This window comes from Vanessa tameamea, chromosome 20 (assembly GCF_037043105.1).
Source record: "Vanessa tameamea isolate UH-Manoa-2023 chromosome 20, ilVanTame1 primary haplotype, whole genome shotgun sequence".
Classification (NCBI taxonomy): Eukaryota; Metazoa; Arthropoda; class Insecta; order Lepidoptera; family Nymphalidae; genus Vanessa; species Vanessa tameamea.
In genome coordinates, this window is record NC_087328.1 from 545,958 (window position 1) to 566,229 (window position 20,272).

The 20,272-nt window shown below is 35.4% G+C and overlaps 2 protein-coding genes across 4 annotated transcripts in view; both read right to left on the reverse strand.

Annotated features, from left to right (window-relative positions):
• The window catches only part of LOC113403730 (uncharacterized), a 135,804-nt gene that overhangs the window by 95,237 nt on the left and 20,295 nt on the right, over positions 1-20,272 (reverse strand). Inside the window, exons 6-9 of one of the 2 annotated variants that reach the window (XR_010309470.1) lie at positions 18,589-18,752; positions 17,790-17,891; positions 17,455-17,639; positions 16,466-16,675 (exon numbers count right to left, since the gene is read on the reverse strand). Coding sequence is in view for 1 of the 2 variants with exons in the window: in XM_064217967.1 (XP_064074037.1) it covers positions 16,526-16,675; positions 17,455-17,639; positions 17,790-17,891; positions 18,589-18,752 (601 nt within the window). In the remaining variant the exon portion in view is untranslated. Of the gene's footprint in view, positions 1-13,829; positions 16,676-17,454; positions 17,640-17,789; positions 17,892-18,588; positions 18,753-20,272 lie in introns of those variants that run through there. The other variant, XM_064217967.1, reaches the window with a different exon arrangement.
• Positions 513-12,886, reverse strand: LOC113403731 (solute carrier organic anion transporter family member 4A1-like). 2 transcript variants are annotated; one of them, XM_026644307.2, is made up of 12 exons: positions 12,802-12,886; positions 9,275-9,439; positions 8,624-8,794; positions 7,069-7,269; positions 6,372-6,563; positions 5,496-5,617; positions 4,789-4,884; positions 3,567-3,757; positions 3,085-3,198; positions 2,369-2,490; positions 1,219-1,359; positions 518-1,091 (listed from the first exon to the last, which is right to left on the reverse strand). In XM_026644307.2, the coding sequence occupies exons 1-12, from the start codon at positions 12,806-12,808 to the stop codon at positions 919-921; spliced, it is 1,695 nt and encodes a 564-aa protein (XP_026500092.2). In that variant the 5' UTR covers positions 12,809-12,886; the 3' UTR covers positions 518-918. The 2 variants fall into 2 exon arrangements, with proteins under 2 accessions (XP_064074038.1, XP_026500092.2); XM_064217968.1 differs by lacking the exon at positions 1,219-1,359 and having other exon boundaries at positions 513-1,091.

The window sequence follows — 20,272 nt, forward strand, 5'->3', positions numbered from 1 at the left end:
AACCTTACTTAGGCTTAGGACCACATCAGTCCATAATGAACACACTTAAAGTCATAACATTATTTAATTATAAAATAACAGTAATTAGATGCTTTAACCAACGAAGACAGCGGTGTCAGTTACTTGTTACTAATGAAGTCATTTTATGACGACCTCCGTGGTAGTGTGTACACCGGTTTTCATGGGTGCGCCACTCCGAGGTCCCGGGTTCGATTCCCGGCCGAGTCGATGTAGAAAAAGTTCATTAGTTTTCTATGTTGTCTTGGGTCTGGGTGTTTGTGGTACCGTCGTCGCTTCTGATTTCCATAACACAAGTGCTTTGGCTACTTACATTTGGATCCGAGTAATGTATGTGATCTTGTCCAATATTTATTTACTTATTTATAATGAATACCTTGGCAAACCTCATACCTCACCAACAAACGGCATTAGCTAAACAATACTATCATTTTCAAACCTGCCTCCCGTACTATAAGAGTATTACAGTGATGATATTAACGTTTAAACATCTCAATAATTGAAATGATCTATAACAATATAAATATGACACAGAATCTCTTATTAAGCTACAGCCATTCCTGTGCGAGTAACCATTGAAATAATACATTTTATTATGATAATAATTAAAAAAACACGATTTTCCTAAATATCACTCAGGATGATGTAAGGATTCTAACGATCCCCAGTTCATTCGAATATGTAGAAGAATTTAAAAATTATGGTATAATAAACTTACATACAGAAACCCTGAAAACGTTACAATCTTTTTTGGGCGGTTGTCAACTAGGATAAACTTACCCGACTTGATTACACAGGTGTGGCTGTAGCTTTATCATAAACAATCCCCCTTTCAGTCAGTACACCCGTGCTACAGTAACCTATTCTGCTATGACTAATATTTTATGTACTATATAACTATCAGCTATATTCATGACTAGTGATGAGAAGTTCAGGAGTCGGTCGATATCTACTGGCGACTATGCTGACGATGCCCGACGTAATAGCGAGTGCAGCACTAACCGCTCCCACGGACCAGATTGAGAAGTCATGGAACAGACATATGCTATCTCTTTCGTAGGTACACGTCAAGTCTGTAACAAAACAAATGAATTAACGGAATTCTCTTCTGATATTTTGGAACAATGCCTATATGTAGAAATAATAATAACTATAACATATTATCATTATAAATTTGAAGTAAATGCATGCCCTACTCACAGCCGATCACCATGTACAGGAAATGTCCAAGCACATGCGACAAGACGCCGACTATGGCGAAGCTGACTCCGATGGCGATGGGCTTGTCCCGGCGTGGCACGGCGCGGAGAATCGCCATGCCTTGCATGAGGAACGACGCCGCTGAAGTGGTAAAGAAGGATTAATTCCTGCTGATTTGTTTTATTCGCGGCAGTTAATCACAACACGGGAGCTAACAAGAACAATTATTATTATAATGCAGAAATGTTTGGGAAAAGTCATGTACATAACTAACTCCATACAGCTACCTTCAAATCCGATGACCCAGTAATTTGACACAATTGGAGAGAGAAAAGGCACCGGACGGCTTTGATTAGTATACGAAGCTCGAGGGTGTGAGCTACCTTTTTTATAAATAAGGTTTTATTGACCAAGAAAACATAGAAGAAAAGAATATAAAAAAGTTAGGAATTGATACATTGCACAAGACGTAAAAAAACTTTACTAGTCCGACGTTGAGTTTGACTTTAGGACATTGTTATTTGTTTCATAAGCAGCGAGACACTCGAGATGTTCGTATCGAAGTAAGAGAGATAACTTTTTAATCTCTAATTTCAGTGTAAACCGACTCAGATGCAATATTATAACTATCAGATCAGTGCCAGAAACTTTGACGAGGCTTGAAGTAGCTGCAACTCTTCCCGAGTTGGAGGTTACCAGAGGGAGAGTCTTATTTACTCTTCTTCATACCAGTATGCAGTATCAGAGACCAGTCAGTCATATCATCATAATCATTTATTATATGATAGTGAACGAGGAATTTTGAACGCTTACATCGTCTTTAAGATGTTACATCCCTTGTGCCAGTAATAATACAACCCTACGAGACTAGACTGACTCCTATTTGAAACTGGAACCGGTATCATAGTTTTGATTAGAGGTACTATAATTAGGTACAACATGTAAATTGATCCATGTCCATAAAATCTACAATCTAAATCAACGAATAATTGTACAATGTTAATTATTTACAATTGCCAATATTATTTATTTTTTGGCAAAAAACCTTTGGCCAGTAGCTTCTTCAGACTGTGACTTGCGGAATTGTGGTATCTTATTACCGTACCTCAAATCCAGGTGGCATTTTTGACTTAAAAAAGGCAGAACTCACCCGTTGCAGCGAGCACTAGCGTGAAGAAGACCAGATAGATGTTGTAAACGAGCCAGCACGAAGGTAAGGTGCAGCTTCCGCGAACCGCTCTTTGTGGGCCACAAGCGCAATTGTCGAACAATCTTTGGAATTATTAGCGTTTGTTAAATTATACACTGATAACGTAAACATTTATCGTATACCATTTATTTGTAACAGTTAAATACGGAAAGTATTTGGTAGAAATGCAGCGGGCCGCTTTCCTCGCTCTACTTGTCAAAGTTTTTGCTCGCTGAATTGGTAGATGCGCTTAGTCTTCTTAGTCGCGCGGCTAAATTGCCAAAAGAAACTTTCCAGATTTATTTTTATGGTAACGGTAGCTCACAATTATCTATACATAATAAATGAAGACTCAGGCGATTGTTTTAATATCAACTATCAACTATGTACAACCTTTAAAACCTTTTTTTTGTAATTGAAGTTTTTTTTTAAATATTGGTATGCACTGGCAAATTTGAAACCCAATTGTAACTGTCCATAGACACTGGAACGTAAGAAATATTAACCATCCCGTACATCGCCAATGCGCCACTAACCTCGAACTAAAGCGTTATGTACCTTGTGACTGTTTCACTTCAAACCATAACAGAACAGATTTTTACATATGTTGAACTATAATCGGTGCGCCAAGTTGTGGCAGTTGAATATCTTACAGCTTTTCTTTCTAATAAACTTACAAAAATCCATTAAGGTCTTCATATTCCCTGCATCCCGCGTGGCACGGAGAGAAGTACGTCGTCGAAGTATTTAATATACACACCGGGCTGAACCCGTAAGTCTCCGATTTACATCTAAAAAAACCAATTGTAGTGTTTAGAAGTCAGCACAAACATAGTATAGACACACATGTTACGCTTTCACGACCTGCTCACCATCTCACAATCGTTTCCTTCATCAAGTACGTCATAATTAATAAACATAAACGATATAACATTTGAACCAGAAATCGATTTCGACTAGAAATAGCTAAGATTCACGTATTCTCACTAATTCATTAGTGAGAATACGTGATTCTAGATACAAAAATAGTTGAAAATTTTATATTATGGTAACATCATCGTAGAATGTGATGTCTAATATCAGTGATAAAGCGGATCATATCAAATAACGGTAACGTTTTTGAATTAGAGGTTACGATTCTGATATACTCTGTACGTACTCGCATCCAACACTGCAGTCGGGCTGCATGTACTCCCCGTTGAAGCCAGCGATCTCCCCGGTGCCACAGCTGAGGCCAGCGAGTACTGCGAAGAACGCAGTCACCAAAACACAGGTTATACCACCAACTTTAGAGGCAGTGTTCGATTTAACACCATCACTGCGGCGGCCGGAAAACCGCATACGAAATATCTAGACAGAAGATACACAAATATGGCTTATAATTGAATCCATGTTCTAAAACGAATTAAATATCATTAGAAACACAAATGCGTGCGAAATGTCAACTAATACGATTAGATTTGAGGAACTTGTTTAAAATTTACAAAATTGACTCCCGACATACTAAAAGGCGACTTTAAACAAAAGCTTGTACGTGTAATATGATGATGTTATTTTGGCTGATTTTGGTCACGATGTCCATTCAGAGAACCAATTGCGCAGAAATGTATGAACGTAAACACAAGAGAACTCTTTATTCTCATAATTCGATGAGACGGCAATGCGTTATGCGTTGCAACCTCATCACATAACGAGTGGGTGGTGTCCACCCAGATGAGCTTATACAAAGACCTACTACAAAGCAAATGGAATTACTAATTACGTATATACATTTCATTTAAACTACCTCTCAGTACCTTTACCTACCTAGCCGAGATGGCCCATTGGTTAGAACGCGTGCATCTTAACCGATGATTTCGGGTTCAAACCCAGGCAGGCACCACTGAATTTTCATGTGCTTAATTTGTGTTTATAATTCATCTCGTGCTCGGCGGTGAAGGAAAACATCGTGAGGAAACCTGCATGTGTCTAATTTCAACGAAATTCTGCCACATGTGTATTCCACCAACCCGCTCCATACCTTCTCCTCAAAGGGAGAGGAGGCCTTAGCCCAGCAGTGGGAAATTTACAGGCTGCTAATGTAATGTAAACTACCTCCGAGAGTCGGCTTTTATTCCAACGATAATCTGTACTAATATTATAAAAGCAAGAGTCAATTTGTCTGTCTGTATTTTGTCTGTTATGCTCTCATTGCTAAATCATTATAAAGACTGATTATGGCCCGACGCAAGCTCGAAGCCCAAGAACAGACATAAGATATTTTTCCCCCTTTAAAGCGGTATAAAAGGTTTTTATACAAGTTCTTGAAGCATTTTAATCACAAATTGCATTCTACACAAGCCAAGCCGTGCTGGTTCAGCTCGTTATATGTGACTCCTTACCGAGACGAAGAAAATGATAACAAGAGAACGGAAGATGTCCATTATAGTGCGCGCCGTACGCGGATCTTGACGAAGAGTTTCTACGTGGAACTTCGACTGAAATTAGAAAAGTGCTGTATAATACTTGAATATTTATTATGTGTTTAGATTTATTTATCACAATTATGTAACAAAAGTGAAGTATCCTGTCATGTGTAAATAATTTACTTGGTGGTAGGGCTTTGTGCAAGCCCGTCTGGGTAGGTACCACCCACTCATCAGATATTCTACCGCCAAATAACAGTACTCTGTATTGTTGTGTTCCGGTTGGAAGGATGAGTGAGCCAGTGTAATCACAGACACAAGGGACATAACATCTTAGTTCCCAAGGTTGGTGGCGCATAGGTGATGTAAGGAATGGTTAATATTGCGCCTTTGTCTATGGGCGGTGGTGACCACTTACGATCAGGTGGCCCATACGCTCGTCCGCCAACCATAGCCATAAAAAAAAAAATAAGGTCAAATCAATAACCTTAAGAAAAGAGGAGGCTTTTGCTCAACCGTTCGACATGTCTTATTGCTGCTGGTTAATTTTTTATCCAGAGGATCAGAATTGCATTTCAACGGGAAAAGGCTGAAAGTATTCTCGGCACTATTCCACGCGGTGATGATTTGTGGTATTTATCATTTGTATATAATTAAGAACTTTATGTTATGATTTAGCGGACCTGTATAGTGGCAGTATCGAAGTTGACATAACCGAAGAGAGCCGTGTTGAGGAGCGACAGCGCCACCGTCTGCAGCATTAACGGTTTATTGCAAAGCATGCGACCAATTGGTTTTAGTATACCTGGAAAATTTTATATAATCCATAAATATAAATATAAACCTGCCTACCTCTTTGGTTCTGCGGCTGGCCTATAAGACTGCAGATTCCAAAGTCATAAGTTTAAACCTTGGGCAGATAAAATATGGGGGTTTCCTGTTAAGAAATTTTCATAAGCAGTAGAAGCTTAGAAGTTGAAAGCAGTATAAGCTCACACTTCCGTATCACGGAAAGAATCTGATGAGTCTATCTCGTTGGTATAGTAGGTATTTATGAGGCCGCTGATCGCGAGGTACTGGGTTCTTTCGCCAGCACAGGCTGACAAGTTTTTGGGATTAAAAAAAGTGCTAGCAAGCCGGAGTTCGTTGGTAATGTGACCCGTGCCTCGATACACTAAGCCGTTGGTCCTGCGCCTGTAATCTCAATTATTGTGTCTGATCGACGTCTCATCGGGTTATGACACTCAGGGAATATAAAATACAGCTGTGTTAGCACACAAGCTTAATACATACTTCTCTGTATTATGTATCGTAAGGCGCTATCTTGGTTTAACTATACAGGCTGTACCACCTATACTAATATTGTGATTTGTATAAGTATTTTATTAATAAGTTAAAGTTTAAAGAAATTTGTTATATATATATCATCAGTATTCGCTGATCATATTTTCCAAAATAGGTCCTTTTTTTGGTTAAAAAGACTCGCGTGTTTTATCCAATTACGGGCTATCGTAACTGATTTATTAGGCAATAACATATATATCTTCAAAACAACTTACAGTTGTATTCAATTGGTTCGAACTCCTTGTACCCCTCCATTTTCCTCGGGAACAGAGTGAACAGAATACAGAACATGAGAGTCAGCATCGAAAGGGACACATGTGCCTCCCACCAGTCCTCTCTCACTGAACCACTTCTCAACCAATTCTGACCACTCAGACCAAGAGAGAGGCGAATTGATATTAGAATACCTAAAATTTTAAAATGATTATTCAGGTACAATGGACTCATAATTAGTAAAACAAACCTGGTCTCTTGATAAATACTCGATAAATTGAATAAAATAAATATTAATTTATCCTCTTGGTGATTTGAAGTTGGTGATTTGAATTTGAAGGAATAATATCTTATTCTCCTGCAATAGATGACTCGGCTTCCCAAATCCCTATAACTTGAAGAGTTTATCGTCCACAGACGTCACAGTGGAGATTTCTACCTCACTATGGAGAATAAACATTTGAGGACTATACTCATTTTGAAGACGACATTAGTGTCCGCGGTACCCTAAGCGATGCCGAAATGTTGCCCCTTATGAGTAATAGGAGGGAAACGAAGAAGATCACCAATTCAAGTATCATAATACAATTTTTGGCAATTTTTTCTTCTAATTTAACTTTACGAAAATTTATTACGTACTATACCTACATCAAATATATAATTTGTATGTTCAAGTGTAATAATAAATAAACTCCTCACCATAAAAATATGGTCCACTTTGTGGTTCGTGGTCATCCAAATACGTGATTCCGTGCGCCCACACGCTGATCTTTGTGAGTGCACAAAGAACTGCTGTGATAATGAGGACCACGGTCCTTGGAACCAGAAGGCTATCTTCAGGGGATTGATTTTTCATGTGATGTTCGGAGTATGCGGAGATCACACCACCTCCGCAAAGTTCTGTGTCAAAGAAACATATAGCTCAAACTAATTTATTATCCTCGCAATGGCCCTACCATTACAGGAAATACATATACGGCATCCGGTATGACCGTCCAGAAATGTCCTACATGGGTAAATTAATGGTTTCTGTTATAGATAAGGGTTAAAGCTTAACCCACTAATCTCACTGCGGTTTGGTGGACATATGGCAGAATTTTATCTTAAATAAGTAAGTCATCACACATATTTACCATTATTTTAAATTAAACACGTGGAAATTGTTGTGTTGGTCCTGGTTTAAAATTACCGGATTCTACTGATTTAAAGGTCAGTGGTAAACCCTCGGTAATCCAGTCCCTATTTAATTCAGCGCCACTTATATATCAATATTTAGGTATATATTATCATGGTAAGGCTTTTCGCGATTCCGTCTGGGTAGGTAGCTACTAGCTAACCTACCCATGATATTTTCTATTGCCAAATAGCTTTCTTCCGTTTTTTTTATAGTGATGACTCATCCAGTTAGTGTAACTACAGGAACAAGGGCCATAACATCTTTGTTCCCAAGGTTTGTGGCGTATTTGTAGTGGAATGGTGAATATTTCTTTGTCTATGGGCGGCAGTGACTAACCGGTGGTACATTTGTCATTCAAAAAAAAGATAATAATGTTTACTTGCAGTTTTATAGCATTTTCAAAAAATCTAAATACATACATCGCAAAGCCTAGCTACGATTGTATAAGTTGACCATTGGACTAACGAGATAATTGAAATTAAAGCAGTCAAGTAATTGAAGAGATTCTTATTTTATCTATGATCGATGAACAAGTGGGAGTATCCGGCCGAGTTTTTTTTTATTAATTACAAGATTAATTCTAATTATCTATTATGAAGAAAATGATACCGAGAATTAACAAATACGATAATAATTCGCTATGATCAGATAATATTAAATAATATTTGTTTCACGTTTTTATTACGCAATCGATTAAGTTTATATTTAGAGGTCCAACCACTAATCAGATTTTCTACCTACCGTTGTGTTCCGGAAGGTCGAGTGAGTCAATCTGACTAAAGTAATAAGGGATACCTTTGTGGCAGATTTACTTCTGATATAAGAAAAATCAGTGTTTACTCAGGGTTTTAAGCCGCTATCTTTTAATATATATAGAAGCGAAATACCATTCACTGATTAATCACGAAATCTCAGAAACTATAACATCTACAAATTTGAAATTTGGCATGTAGGTTCCTAATAGGGTGTTGACATCTGCTAAGAACGGATTTTACGAAACTCCACCCTTAAGTAACTAGGACTTTAAAATCAATGCGCAATGTTTTTTTTAGAATTCTATTGTAAATACATTCTTACCTACCGAAGGTCGCCCAGATTCAGGATAAGGGAAGGCTAAAACGATCAGTCCGGAAATGGCTGTGGCTCCAAGCCAAGCCGACAGCGTAAAGTGTCTCATGCCTCGCCCATACCACGCCACCACTGCACCCAAGAAAAACTCGGCACCACCAACTCCCAATTTAACCCAATCTGAAAATTTCAATTGTTTGGTCATTACTTCTGGTATTATATTTCTATTGAAATATTCTAGTAACATATATTACATTCGGAAGACAAAAATATTTTTTTAGTAAAATCTAAGAAAGCTTAATGAATGGAGCTTAATTGTTCCGCAAAGTTTGCTCGTGCGTTATAATTACTGAGTTCTTTACAGGGGGGGGGGGGCAATACTACTAAAGTATAACTGTAATAATACGTCACCGATTCTATTTTAATCCAACTACGACTATTCCTTATATAAATTAACCACAGCTTAAACGTAACTGAGGGCCAAGTGTATCTATTCATATCAGTTACGATACTATCCCGAACCAAATCTGACCGCAGCCACTGGATCGTTGCGTTTGCAGAATAGGTGATTCCTTTGCGATGAACTGTCGATTTGTTCGTAGATATGGGGCGCAGGTTATTAAAAAATATCGTTACTTTTATGCAAATAATAATAAATACCTTCATTTATTGAGGACAGGTACCCGGTACCCGCATTTCTCCTCAGAAGGAGGTAGACATTGCTCTCCAGAAACACTACAATCAGTAGCGCCCCTTGCAGGAACAGGTCGAAACGCGGAATTGTCAGGATATACTTGCGCAGGAGGAACCATCCTTTTGTGATTACTGAAATAGGTGGAATACAAAAAACAGTAAATAGTAAAATTATATAAAAATACTGACAAAGATAAATTTTATCATCTCTACATCGTATAAAACAAAGTCGCTACCCGCTTATATGCTTAGATCTTTTAAACTACCCACCGGATTTTAATGAGGTTTCAATCAATATACAGATTAATTCAAGAGGAAGGTTTATATGTACAATGCAGGCATGCAATTTCTTTTTTAAATGTTTATTCTATTGTTAATCTAAAGCTGTATACAGACAGTTACTGTAACCGTGCGAAGGCGGGGTAGGTCGCTATCAATTTGATAAATAAGAATTAAAAATTAAAAATGATGTTAAAATTAAAGTCTATATATCTAATAGATTTGACAGTACGCCAGAAGGCTAAGTCAGAGTAGTCTTTGCTGAAGGGCTCTGTAATAATAATTAGTATTCAAGGACAATAACTTGTTGGCATTCTTGCCTCTATGCGACGCTCTTGTTTTACACAGTATTTTTAATTCCTATTTCAATATATTTAAGAACTTAATATAATTCTTATGTTAATAAAAAGAAACCTTTGGGAGTTTTAACTATACATAATGGGATATGTTATGTACTTCGAGAGCCGAGATGGCCCAGTGGTTAGAATGCGTGCATCTTAACCGATGATTTCGTGTACAAACCCAGGCAAGCACCAGCAGAATTTCATGTGCTTAATTTGTGTTTAAATTTCATCTCGTGCTCGGCGGTGTAGGAAAACATCGTGAGGAAACCTGCATGTGTCTAATTTCAACGAAATTCTGCCACATGTATATTCCACCAACCCGCATTGGAGCAGCGTGGTGGAATAAGCTCCAAACCTTCTCCTCAAAGGGAGAGGAGGCCTTAGCCCAGCAGTGGGAAATTTACAGACTGCTAATGTAAAAAAACTTCATAGTTGACTGCCTCGTTGATCTTACAGCTAGTTCATAGTTATGAAACCCGAGGTTGAACCCTTATTGGGTCAATTAAAAGTTATTATAGAATTTTCTTGGAAAATTTAAACCACACCCACGTCCCATCACAATATGAGAATGAGGTAATACTGTGCATTATAATATCCTGTTGCATCGGATGTTCTCTGCGGAGAAACGCCACAATGACCAAAAACGGCCTAAAATACGGAATTGCGATTAAACGCGGAAGTACTTTTAGCATTCTCGTCCACTTTTATTTAATTATGATTTGTATATAGATATTTAGATGATCAATTTGAATATATTTTTATGTAAATAATTGTAATCATTACATTGTAAATTATACTTTAATAGTAAATTATATCAACACACACATCGAATATCTAATTTATCTTCGCATAATAATCATCTAAATTTTTTTATTGATAAGATTCCTCTTCTAAAAGTAATTTTTAATATTTAATTATAAAAGTAATCAAATAACAACTGATAAAGATACCTTTTTAATATGATCAAGGTTGATTTTGATTTAATTTTAGTACATATTACCATGTAGATATATATTTTTTATTTGACCTGATTATGGTAACATTACCGCCCAAAACATTGGCGCTGTTAAAAATATTGACCATGTCTTACAGCGCCATTGCGCCACCGACCTTGGCAACTAAGATGTTGTGTCTCTTGTGTCTGTAGATCTGACTCATCACCCTTCAAACTGGAACACAACATTACGATCTATTGGTGTTTGGATTTTGATTATCTGATGGTATACTACACGGTGAATGGTATTAAATATTATACGGTCTAAAGGATCTTAACACCCAATAACCGTATCACCGAATCACCATTTATCACCTTTGTATAATTATTATTTACGTGTTATCTTTGCGCCAATATAATCACAATTAACGATTACTACATGAAACTTCTAAACTCTGCTACTTATTGTAAAAATCAGACCAAACCAGTTGCTGGGGATGCGAAAGAATCGGGCACCGCGCGTTATAGAGGACCTTGCCGATGTTAATTAAGTCTTAGATCCAGGGCCGGTTCTACCATATGGATTACCATGGGCCCAAGGCCCCGTGGATTCAAGGGGGCCCCGGCTAAGTCAAGTCAAAGTCAAAAATAGACGACAATGCGAAAGAATCCATAACTTTATTAAATTAAACAGATCGTATAATTTGCAGCCCTGCGAGTTCTGCAATTAATCAAATCCATTTAATTAAATTAATTCAAGTCTACGTTCAGATATGTGTTCGGTGGACCCCTGAGTAGTGTTAGCCTAGGGACCCCTAAACTTACGGTCCGGCTCTGCTTAGATAATCGGAATTGGATTATTTAAATTATTTTTAGGAAGGAGGGGTGTAGGCAGCACACTTCTTGCACCTAGGCACTGGTTGTGCTTGTAAAGAAATGGATAAATACAGTTTATACGCGTTACTAGAGCTACTACTAGAAACCAGTTACAAGTCTTCTATTTTACCCAATAAAGTATTTTCAAGGAAGAAGAGACTCAATGACTGAGATAATAGTAATGATGTCAGACTAAACTATAAAAGAACTTCGTCTGTGCTGAAGCCTGAAAAAAGAAAGTTTGTGTATGCGCGTGAGAAGTTCAACTTCTTCGGCATTATTAATAATATTCCCAATGACATGTCTCATAAATTTTATCCACCCCTTTTTTTAAATAAAATATCTAAAATTCGTAGATATTATTTTCCACAAAACATACAATATTTTTACTAGTCCGGCTTGCAATCAGAATCCAAGGAATACCTGCAGGTATGCCTGCTAACCAATAAACCAACGAGGTAGGTACCTCGATCGCGTATTAATATGTATATACGTGAAGCAAAAACTTTTTACCCTCTTCTACGAAAATAACGCGAACGGAGGATTAAAAAATTTGGCACAGATAAATTGGACTGCAGAAATATTTTTACTTTTTAATAATGCATTATAAATACATTTACATTTATTAAATTAATAAAAAAAAACATACACACACACTACCACGCGATTTACGCACACATATTTATTAATATGAAAAAATTAAAGTTAACGCTTAAAAGTTAAAAACGAATTACGCTTTTTTTTTGTCATTTGACGTTTTTATTGTAATCATGACAAGGTATCGTTCAGTTCGGCCTAATATTTGCAATGTTTTTCAAAAATTAATAAACAAGTCAATTTATCTTATATTATTGTTATTAACAATTGACGCTAGCATTTCGACCAACGAAAGTCCACTATTATAATTTATTAATTAAGTATATTTCATAAATTAACAAAGGATTAAATTCAAGTGCACATACAGACTAAAAAAATTTTTTGAATATCCTTCGAAAAATCAAAGCAAGGCAAAACTCGAAGGCATTCTCGATTACATATTAATAATAAAGTTATATACTTACACATCATGTTTAAGTTATGTAAATTAATTCATTAATATATAATATCACATTGGGTACGAATAATTTATTAATAGCACTATGTGGGCGGTACTATACGTGCACGCGCCACCGTCCGCGAAACCGTTTATACTGAATTGTACTTGACTATCGATTCAATAATCTTATCAATCCAAATGATTAGAGCAAAACTAAAAGTTCTTATAAAAATGTCACTCGCACGTTTAATTAAAATATGTCAATTTTATGGCACCTATATGTTGTGAAAACAATAAATTCCTTAATTGAAACCATTGAATAAACTTTAAATCAATATTTGAAGGTGTGATTTTTTTGTATGACTACGATTGATCTCTAAACGGCCCAGCGCCGTACCATGAAAACTCTTTCATATGACACCCACGATTGTCGCCAGGGGCGGCACTCGCAGTGAAGTCGAGTAGAAAAGGATATAGTAGATATACTCAGATCTGCGTATATATCTATAGATTTAGTATTAAAAATATTAAAACGATGTCATATAGTTGTCGCTCGGCACGCACTGTCGTACCGTTCGAAAGCTGTCATAATAAGTTCATTACCACATACATTTTACGGTGTACACGCCTGTACAGTTATAGTTTTGCGGTAAAATCTGTTTTATTATAACAATTTTACTGTAGAAGTTTAAGCTCCAGACATGTCATCCTTGCCTTTAAAATTTAATAAAAATATACGTCATAGTTTAATTATGTGAACGAGTATGGTAATTTGAGATATCTGCATGTTTTTATTATTGACAATAATAATCAATTATTTATCGGTTACATTAATACTAAAAATCGGCCATTTTTATGTGTCGTTTAATAAAATCCCGCCAAAAATGCTTATGCTTCGTCCACAGATAAAAAATCCCGATTGCTTTAAATACGCGAATTATAATAATTATATATTACTAGTTGATATCTGTAGACCTTCCCAAGAGGAGAACTGTCTGGACCTTCGTCCAGCTGTGAAAAATACAAGGATTGTATTAAAAAAACAGTTAGGTAGATAATTTAATCATTTTTATTACGTCAAGAGAATATTTCAATGACATTATAAACTCGAGATTACAACCCTTAATAGATCGTATAGCGTTTGAGATAAATTATGCCTAATATAACATTAATATTTTATAGGTTATTTATGTTTTCGATCAACAAAAACAAACATTTAAAAATAAATATAAACATTTTTGACATTTCCTTTGTTTTCTCATTATGTTTATAAAAGGCTTTATAAATGGCTTCTAAATATCTAATTAAATACAATGGTGCGTTTTTAATTAGATGGTCGGTAATTTGTGTTTGGAATTCTTGTCATCAACAAGAGTTGACAACACAGAAGCAAAATACTTTTTGAGCAAGTTCATGGTTCGTTTCGACCGAATTGTCAAATTTTTGTGTTTACACTTCTTCAAAAGGTTACCAACCAATACATAATATAGTGACAATTTTTAACAACAAAAATAAACAATAGAGACACTGGTTTAGTATGTTGACAACACAAAAGTTGAAAACTTTTCTTATATGAAATTGGACATATTGCTAGCAAATACATCAATACTAATATTATAAATGTGAAAATAACTCTGTCTGCCTGTCTGTCGCTCTTTCACTGCCAAGCCAATGAACTTGAACTTCAACTTCAACTTCAAGGAAAGACATAAGCCAATATTTTTTTGCCTAACACGTGACAACCAACCCCTAAAACGCGAGCGAAGCTGCAGACGACAACTAGTATTATAAATATACACGTATACTTGCTTATAAAAATAGATTAATCTCATACTACTGTCTTCGTCATGATCCTTATTAAACAAATATATATACCTATATAAAACTTAAGATATATAATACTACAAAATACATACAAAACAAATTGAGTATGTCATTCTTATACTTGCGATATATTTATTGAAATATATACATACAGACATAGAAGTATCGCTAAATATATAGAATATTAGGTAACAATAAATGAACATTAAATACACACACTCCGAGTTTATATTAAATATAAATAAATGCATACAACTGCTACAGAAATAGAAAGAACTTCAAGTTTTAGATAAAACAATGAAATACAATACTTGACCTCAAAAAAGGTCAATGTTAAATATGAACTAATTGATCTACGGATACAGTATAACGTATTAATAACTACTCGTACTCCCCGTTTCATCCTTGTTATATTTTGATTAATAATATATGATACATCGTACATATATAATTCTAAGTTATATTCATTTGTTGTTGACACACTGGGATCTTTGCGTAAGACTGCAAACATACTTTTAATAGACGGATGACAGAATGGTTGATTCCAAATCTTATTCACGAAAATCTAAATTGCGATTCAATGGAGATATAATTCTCGCTATAACCGCGGTCACGTATAATAATATTATTAATTATTAGAAGTTCGCAATGAAAATAACTATTGTATAGATAATTAGTATTATTATATTTGAATTAACCGTCCTTAATAATCGGTCTACATCATATTAGGATTTTTCAAATGAGTTTCAACCCAGCTCGCAATTTTGATTACGTAAATAAGCATTATCCTGACGAAATTCAATATCGCTTGTGATAAATATTATTGATTTGCATTTAATACATTATTTTCCACATACCTAGAAATACGATTTAATTATAAAACTCATAACTTATACACGTATAACCTTAAATAAATTATTTAGTATACGGAGCTAAACTATATTTGTTTTTGTTTGTGAAATACAATAAATATAGTATTACAAAATAAAAATACATTATTTTTATATTCCTTCTTTTTATGTCAACGGTACTTTAACGTACTTAATAATTTGTACCGTCACGAGCAAAATAAATATATGCAAATTATCATAGCAATCGCATCAAAACAATGTACGGAACTCACAAACAAAGTTCAAGATAAGTAGAAACGTATAAAAACAATATAAAAAGTGATTCAGAAACAATTAATACAATAAGTGATAATTAAATAAAATAATCTTAAATTAAAACATTCATTAAGCTTATTTATAATGTAGATAAAGTACTTCAGAATAAATATTGCACGTCGGCTAACGTCATATTTACGAACATGACCGACTGTATCAAGACTGTTAACAGATTCTCATAACGATTTTTTCGAAATTTAATTTCAAACTACAACAAAAATACCCTTTAAAAAACAAAATGATCTTGAACAATGAGGGGTTATAACCACTCTGTATAATTCCATTAGAAATTTGAATGCCAGTCGTAAATGATTAAATTTGCTGTCTCACTCGCATTGCTGGCAAAGAGCGGGACAGCTGTTGCTGTTTTAGAAACGTCATTGAGACGTATTATTTTGTGGTAAAGTGTTTATTAGGTCCAAATTACTTTTCACAATGGATTGAGTAAAGTAAAACACGATTGTGTCCGATGTTTGCCGATGCACAATATTTATTACGTCTTGTAAAACTATTCTAGACGTCATGGCTACGAATAAGTTATTTACAATCAATCTCGCGCTGGTAAATGACATTACTTATGAAGGAAAGGAACTTTGGGATATTACGATCCAAGTGGCAAGCTAAGTTCCAAATCTTTCGAAGCATCTTCTAGAATGAGACTGTCGTTTTCGTTCTTCACATTCAAGCTCTTTTTTACACACAACTAAGTATTGTCAACTTTTTTGAGTTCATAACTAAACATATTTGCTAGTTTTATTACTAAGCCCTGCCTAAGACGTTCTCTTGTAGCCACGGTACGAAGTTGGTGACGCGCGAGTACACGCCGGGGAAGCCAGCTTCCGCACAACGCTTACCGTAGGACACTACTCCGATTTGAAAGAAGTATGTCGTCAAGTTTTGGGGGTAGTACTGAAAATTAAGATTATAATTATTATTATATCAAATTTTTTATATTTATTGTTAACATGGGTTAGGAAGTCGGAATATGGGAGATATAAAGATCTACATATTTTAATTTGTTTTATCGAAATCGAAAAGGTTGACGATTAAATTGACTTACAATTGTTGAAATGTTTGGAAAATTTTTAGACAACGCGGTCCAATATTGAAATATTTGGAAATATATGCAATGAGCCATTTTTGGCTGCTATTTAACTTTCTGTTGGTAATTTGATACTATACTTCAAACGTTTCTAATTTTTAACCGGCAATGATAAACGAAGAGCTTTACTAGATCGAAGATGAGCCGAGATGGCCCAGTGGTTAGAACGCGTGCATCTTAACCGATGATTTCGGGTTCAACCCAGGCAGGCACCACTGAATTTTCATGTGCTTAATTTGTGTTTATAATTCATCTCGTGCTCGGCGGTGAAGGAAAACATCGTGAGGAAACCTGCATGTGTATAATTTCAACGAAATTCTGCCACATGTGTATTCCGCCAACCCGCATTGGAGCAACGTGGTGGAATATGCTCCAAACCTTCTCCTCAAAGGGAGAGGAGGCTTTTAGCCCAGCAGTGGGAAATTTACAGGCTGCTAATACTAGATCGAATACAAATCCCATTCAATACTGACAATATTGAGTCGCCATTAACCAATTCCAGTTTTAAAGGCCTTTAAAAAAAATACTCAGAAATCAAACGATCATAAACATTCCTAGTGAGATAAGTAATTTGATTGCTACTCACAATTGGCTGCATCAGAGGTCCACCACTGTCTCCCTGGCAAGCGTCTTTACCACCCTTCTTGTATCCAGCACACAACACTCGCTCATCAATCACCTGAGCCTTGTAATCGACGTACGCTTTCTTGCAAAAGTCGTTGCTGACAACTGGCAGCTGTAAAACTTGCAGGTGTGTTGCTGATGGACCACCTGCAATTGAACGACGATCATATAGAGATACAGCTAGTTTCTGTGATTTGATCATGAATGCGGGCGTAAAGCCTTTTGTACCAAAGTTCATTGAACAATGCAATATTCGACCGTGTAAAAAACTATGTAATATATTTAAATTTGACTTACGGAATTCAGTGTCTCCCCATCCGGCTATGATAGGATTGTAGTTCTCGAAGTTTTTGGCTCTTAAATCGCTGGACAGAGGTATACATATGGGTCTGATGAGATCTAAAATAGAAAACCGATAATTTTAAACACAGGAACAGATGAAGCAAAGCCCGCATGGGCCGCATGTATCTTAACCGGCGATGTTGGGTTAAAACTCGGACATGTACCATTGAGTTCTTGTTGATTAATATGTATTCATAATTTATCCCGTGGCCGGCGGCGAAGAATATCATGAAAAAATCTGTCTGTGACCACTATTTCTCACATGTTCCACCTCCCGCATGTGAAAGAATAAGCTTCAAAGTTTCCCCTTTAAATGAGAACTTTAAGTGAAACCTTCATAATAACTTTTAATTCTGAAGGTTTCACTAAAGTTTCATCAGCAAAAATAAAAAAAAAAAAAATTTTACAAAATCGATTGACAATAATATACACAAAAATACAGTATCACATAAGTGTCAATGGCGCTGAGCAAGCGAATAAATTGTTTATATACGACTAAGATTTCGGTTCTATAGAATCATATAGAGCAGATATAACCCCTCATCGCATTTAGTATCACATTTATATATTTTTGATAATTGGGTAAAAGCAAGTCTACATATATTGTATACAATTTTAGCCGACGCACAGCCACGTATAGTCCACCTGTTTTGTAATTTATGTTCATTAAATTCTATTTATTTTTTTAAACATTGGTTTGGTTACGATTAAATCTTTAGTAATAAATAAATGTATAACACAATCAAATAGTTACCTGTGAACTGTACATCGTTTTGCAATATCAGTAATCCGATATCATTTGTAAAAGACTTGGCATCGTAGCCTTCGTGTTTGATCTTGTACTTAATGAGAACGTCTATCGGTGTTGCTCCTTCGTCCTCCCTCGCGAGGTCCAGCTCACCGAGTCGCACTACGTATCTGCGAACAATATGTTTATTATTAAAACAGTGTTGCAATGCAGAAGGCGCAAGACGATATATTTTAAAATTGGTTGTTGTTTCGTTTCACAGCCGCGCTCTCTATTTCCTCACTCATAAAGTTCGATGGAATATTAATCAAACGCACCGGAGGTTAATCAGGCGTAAGACTAGCAGTTTTGGCACATATCACTGTCATAATCATAGTTCTGAATTGCTACTATAATTCGGATAACTTTATTATGGCAGAAAAAATTGAAACTTTTGTCGAATTTTGTTCCTTTGTGTAAAAAAAATATATACTTAATCTATTAAAATTCAAATCAACGTGTCTTATCCTATGATGCCAAATCTTATTTTTATTAGCAACTAGTTGCCGCCCGCGGCTTTGCTCGCGTTTTAGAGGTTACTCGTCATGTATTAGGTACAAAAAGTTGTCTACGTCCTATGGAGTTTAAGCTTGCTTCAAACCAAATTACAACAAATTCCGTTTAATATTTTGATCGGGAAAGCATAACAAACAGAGAGACAGACGGAATTACTTTCGCAATTATAACATTAGTATAGGATTTCGACCAAAGGCGTTAGCAATTAAAAAAAGACCACAAAACGACTGCCAATCGAGCTCCCAAATACATTCGCAAGAGAACAAAAAAGCTAATCATAAAATATCATGAGTTATCATAATCCTACATCCGCCTCGATATTTGTGCGATTTATATTATAATAGCATAATATAAATCGCACAAATAACACTTGAAGAGAATAATTTAGCATAAATAGCCTCAAGTTGATCGTCGGTTAGCGCTTGTTATAAAGTCACTCTAATCATTATGGAAATTGCTTCATTAGATACGTGGTCTTCTAAATGACATATTTATTTATTTCTCATGTAATTTATATGGAAGTTGGGCTTAATTGGGTCGCATTAAAACCTCCTTTCTTCTGTAATCGTTATCGAAAAAACTCGAAGAAAATTATTTGTTACTTTTAAAACACTTATTTGCTTTTTTTTTACTTTTACGTCATTTTTTATTCAAATTAGAGTTAAACTATAATTAAATAAGTTATTTAGCCCTCTGTTTTATCGTTGTTCTCGTTTTGTTCGGAATCAATCTCTCGCAAGATTAATTCAATGAAACCAGTGTATAGTATAATTCAATACCGAAGGAGCCTTCGGCGTAAATTTTGCAATTATTTTTTGGAAATTACTTTGAGCAAACCTCTCTGGCTGCTTATAAATCAGCGTGAGACAAGACGTTGTGCTTAATTTCAGTGGGGCTTGCTTGTGTCTGAACCCACAATCATAATATATGAGCCATTTCGTATATAATGAAAGAAGATGTAATTTGATGTATTTTTACTAATTTATTATTGTTAACATTATTTTATTTTAATTAAATGCTTATGTGTTCAGATTTTATATTAGGTTAGATTAGATAATTAATATATTAAATTAAATTCATATCATTGTATTCAAATTGCTCTAATTCTGTATTATTTGTAAGTGGAAACTTAATT